This window comes from Dicentrarchus labrax, unplaced genomic scaffold, assembly GCF_905237075.1.
Source record: "Dicentrarchus labrax unplaced genomic scaffold, dlabrax2021, whole genome shotgun sequence".
In the NCBI taxonomy this organism is placed as follows: Eukaryota; Metazoa; Chordata; class Actinopteri; family Moronidae; genus Dicentrarchus; species Dicentrarchus labrax.
Window position 1 is genome coordinate 36533077 of NW_026136719.1, and position 4084 is coordinate 36537160.

A 4084-nucleotide genomic window follows, 5' to 3' on the forward strand; every position below is an offset into this window, starting at 1 on the left:
GCTTACTTTTCTTGTAAGGCAGTTTGATAATTGTTAAAATGTTACATATCAAACACTAGAAAAGATTCATTTCTGCACAAAATCTAACTTGCAATAACATAATTTATTACATTTAAACCTAGGTCCAACACCAATTTGCTGCTAATAAATGGTTGTATTGGCATTTTGATATTGTGCAGGAATTTATCTTTCATACTTTTGGATACCCCAAACCCAAACCATAATGTTTATGTCCACATATCAAACACTGAAAGTACAAAAAACAGCTTATACAGTTTTATTTTTATAAATACAAGTACAGCAAACAACTGTTCAAAAAATACGTATTACAAATATTTACAAAAAAATGTGGCTATCATAAATTATTTCTAAATATAAATGTAAAACTAAATATATCTGTACTCTGTTCAGCCGTTACAGGTACTTGGCCTATAGGGGCTTTGTGAGCTGGTGTTGGGGCTTTCTGGGCAGAAGAATTCACGTGGTACTGCCCAGCTGTGTGGTGCTGCGTATACGGGCGGAGTTCCCCGACGCTCAAGGCATCTACGTGGGGTTCAGACCGGCCCTTGACTGAACCTCGTCACGTAGCGGTCTACCACCTCCCTTCTTGTCCGGCCTTTTCGAACTGTGCAGTGAGATCCTCAGGAATGGAGATCTTCAACACCTCATCTGTGTATGGACCAGGGTCCGGAAAAACCTTCTCAAACACCAGGTCCAAGATTTCATCCACGTAATCTGCAACAAGAAAAATTACAATATTGTGTTTACTTTAGACACTGGTTAATTTATATTTTATTTATTTTACAAATATTTTATAGTTTCATTTTTCAGTGTGATTTTCAATAAAAGGTTTAAAACTTACGGAAGGTTGGTTGCTCCTTCACTGGCTTTGCTGTGCATTCTCCTTTCTTCCACTTTGGAAAATGAAGCCTGAACAGCGGCTCACCAGCTGAGGTTGTTGCCTGTGGACGGTCTGCATTTTCATTGAAGTGCAGGGCTGCCAGGTATAGTCTTGGGAGGAAAAATAATAAAAGAAAGATTTACACATATAGCTCCATACCTGGCTTATTTTGGTGTGGCTGTATGTGCATACGAATAATTGTAATGATAAAAAAAGCCCCTCTTTACCTGCACAGCATTCCAAGAAAAGGAAAGACTACATTCTTGGGCGCAAAGCGTAGGATGACGCTGTGAAAAGACTCAAGCGATGAGGTTTGGTAATGAGGGCTCAGCTTCCCCACATCTTTGAGGACCCTCTTGTTGCTCAGCACTTTCTCCATCCTGCAGAAGGCTGGTGTTCCTGTGAAAAAGAAGAAAGTGTTTAATAATGTCATTACGTAGAGTGACACTGCCTAAACATGATAATGTGTACATACCTGTTGTCAACCATTTGCTCTTGTCCCTTGAAGTGCGGGTTGGATGCAAACACTGGGGGAAAACAGGCTCTTCGTGGTTGTGGATGTCCCGGACGTGGTTCAGAATGGACATCCACTTTGCTGTTCTCTCTGGCACCGATGTAGATAAAGCAGCCGTCCAGTAGATGTGGTTTTTTATACTCTGAAGCCACTTCTTCAGTTTCTCACACTCCTTGTTCTGTGAGATCTTCGACAGTTTCTTGGACAGTCCTAATAATACAAAAAGCTTTAAAGTCTTTCACATATATTAATTACATAGTAAACCACCATATTACTTTGAATTAACATAGCAGAAATGATATAGCTTACAGTCTAAATTGAAATAATAATAGGCTACACATCAATAACTGTCAGTGTAACAACAAAGGAACTACAGTTATCATAAATAAACTTTTTTCCCCTCTCATGTTGACAAATAAGACACGGAATAATACCTTTTTCCATGTGCCATACATCGTAGTAATGCGTGACATCGGCCTCCCTCAGGAACTTCTGGATTTGGGGGTGACGGTCCGTCACAATACTATCTATAGTAACACCCCGTTCCTCCAACAGAGCAAGGCTCCTCTTCAGGCACTCTTTCTCCATGTGGTAGTTTCCACCAACCTCATTACTCTATTATTTAAGAAAGCAGATAAAAATGTATTATTTCAGCTGATAAGAGCTACACTGTAACAGATTACAACAGAGATTATTTATGGTCTGTCACTCACTTGAACCAGCTGTAAATCAATAACAGTGTTGCTCCTCATGTCCATCATTGTGTAGCTGCCAAACTTGGCACAATGTCCTTCAAAATGAAAGTAATTATTTTTTATATATACATTACATAGTATTTATCAGTGTGTTTTATTTATTATCAAGTAAATTTGTTTATATATAAAAAGATTATTGACAGAGTATTACATACCTGGTGAGTCTGCTCTCAAGTCACCACCGAGGACGACATTCTGCTGCTGACTGAGCTGCTCCCACATTGCAGTCTGTGCCGTCTTCCACATGTGTACAATCGCGGGCTCTATGTACATCCGAGCATGCCTTCGAAATGAGTCATATTGAAACATCTTCAACTGCATTGCCCGGAAGATCTGTGGGAGAAAGAAACAGACAGGACAGGCACCCACACGTTAATCACTTTTCCAGAAATACACATTGTGTATATAAATTTAGCTACATCATATGCTATATTCCATTACTTTATTCATAGTTTAGTGTAAATACAATACCTTTTCAAGCTTAAAGAAAGAGGCACCAGTGGCGTACACTGCAGTGGAGAGCTGCAGGTTCCCAGCAGGAGTGCTCCCAACAAGAGGCTGGCTGTTCCACTTTCTGTAGAACTCACAATGCGGACACCGCTGTTCTACAGAGAGAAACGTGCCCAATCTTCTTTTCTGCATGTCACATTCCCGCTGACACAGGGCACACCTGAAACAGCTCCATTAGGCAGTTCTCATACACAATATAAGTTGGAGTCTTATGGACAGGGGTAGAAGATTCCATTCTGCAATAAACACAAAACATTGACAGAAAATGAGTCAAAGATCGTCCTAGTAGAGCTACAACAAGTAGAGGAATGTAACACAAATGATTAGTAAAATGTTTAGGTAACTCACGTCACATCTGCTGACTCAGTCAAGGTTGTGGCAGAGTCTGCAGGGTCATAAGTTGAATCATGTGGCTCCTCTACGTCAACAGAACTGCCTTCTAAAGGGTTCTCCTCTTCCTCCTCCTCCAGTTCCAAGCGACGTCTCTTACTTGGTCTCTTTATAGGTGTTGATGTAAGAGCTGAGGTGCCAACACCAACATCAGTGCAGGAAACAGTTTTCTGTGTGCCTTAAAAACAGACAGATGATGTTATTGTTTATGCAGAATTCTAAAATGATAAGCAATCATATTGTTACTCATTAACAGAACACAAACAGAAGAAATCACATCAACGAATGAAGTAACTTTTGGTCAACTAACCTGTACTTCTGAAATGAGGTTGGAGAGTCTTCATTGAAAGCTGAGTTCCAAATGAGCGTGTTGTTGGTGGGTCTGTCTGGCATGCCACATGATGTACCCTATCCAGCAGTCCAGATGTGCTTGCCTAAACACAAAGAGCAGTGATATTTATACTCAAAAAATACAGTAAAAGCAAATAACTGTCTCTTGATTGATCTATTTGTTTCTTGTGATTTTATCCGCAGATTAACAATGACTGTCAGCTGCTAGCTAACTAGCTTTTCACATTGAACAATAGCGTCCTGTTATTGTGCCCAGCTAGTTCAGTTTAAAACAGACACTGTACTGTAGCTCTCCAAAGTGTGTTGTGCGACAGTAATCATCAACCATGATGAACACAGTGCGCCATATATGACGTTAGTTCTAGCCTCGATGCAAGTTCTTAGTAGTCGAGTAATACCTGGAACTGTCTCAGTCTTACTGGAGATATCACATTATAGTACCCGCCATTCTGAATTAGCTCGGACCTTGTTTATATTCTGGTTTTTGTGTCGGGGCGGGCGACAATACACATCCTTAGTACCGACCGCGCTACATCGTAACGTAACATAGTTACTTACTTAACTATCTTCCCTGTCTAACATGTCTAGTGCAGCTTAACAAAGGAAACAGCTGGTAAGGCATGCCGATGAAATGACTTTTTGCATTGCTGCAGTTTGTTCGGT

General features: G+C 40.3%; 1 protein-coding gene across 1 annotated transcript; it reads right to left on the minus strand.

The window, feature by feature from the left end:
* Window positions 1-389: 389 nt before the first annotated feature.
* Window positions 390-4084, minus strand: LOC127351247 (uncharacterized). Its single transcript, XM_051378584.1, has 10 exons — window positions 3381-4084; window positions 3029-3248; window positions 2642-2916; window positions 2326-2503; window positions 2129-2205; window positions 1850-2030; window positions 1377-1625; window positions 1129-1300; window positions 863-1011; window positions 390-735 (listed from the first exon to the last, which is right to left on the minus strand). Exons 3-10 carry the CDS (start codon window positions 2810-2812, stop codon window positions 593-595), a joined length of 1320 nt encoding a protein of 439 aa, XP_051234544.1. The 5' UTR covers window positions 2813-2916; window positions 3029-3248; window positions 3381-4084; the 3' UTR covers window positions 390-592.

Bases quoted from the DNA above. Each gene is read 5' to 3' on its own strand.
- LOC127351247 (XM_051378584.1), bottom strand. From the start codon at position 2,812: ATGCAGAAAAGAAGATTGGGCACGTTTCTCTCTGTAGAACAGCGGTGT. The intron at 2,031-2,128 runs GTGAGTGACAGA...CTTAAATAATAG, and splicing joins TTGATTTACAGCTGGTTCAA to AGTAATGAGGTTGGTGGAAA. The intron at 1,626-1,849 runs GTATTATTCCGT...TTGTATTATTAG, and splicing joins TGTATGGCACATGGAAAAAG to GACTGTCCAAGAAACTGTCG.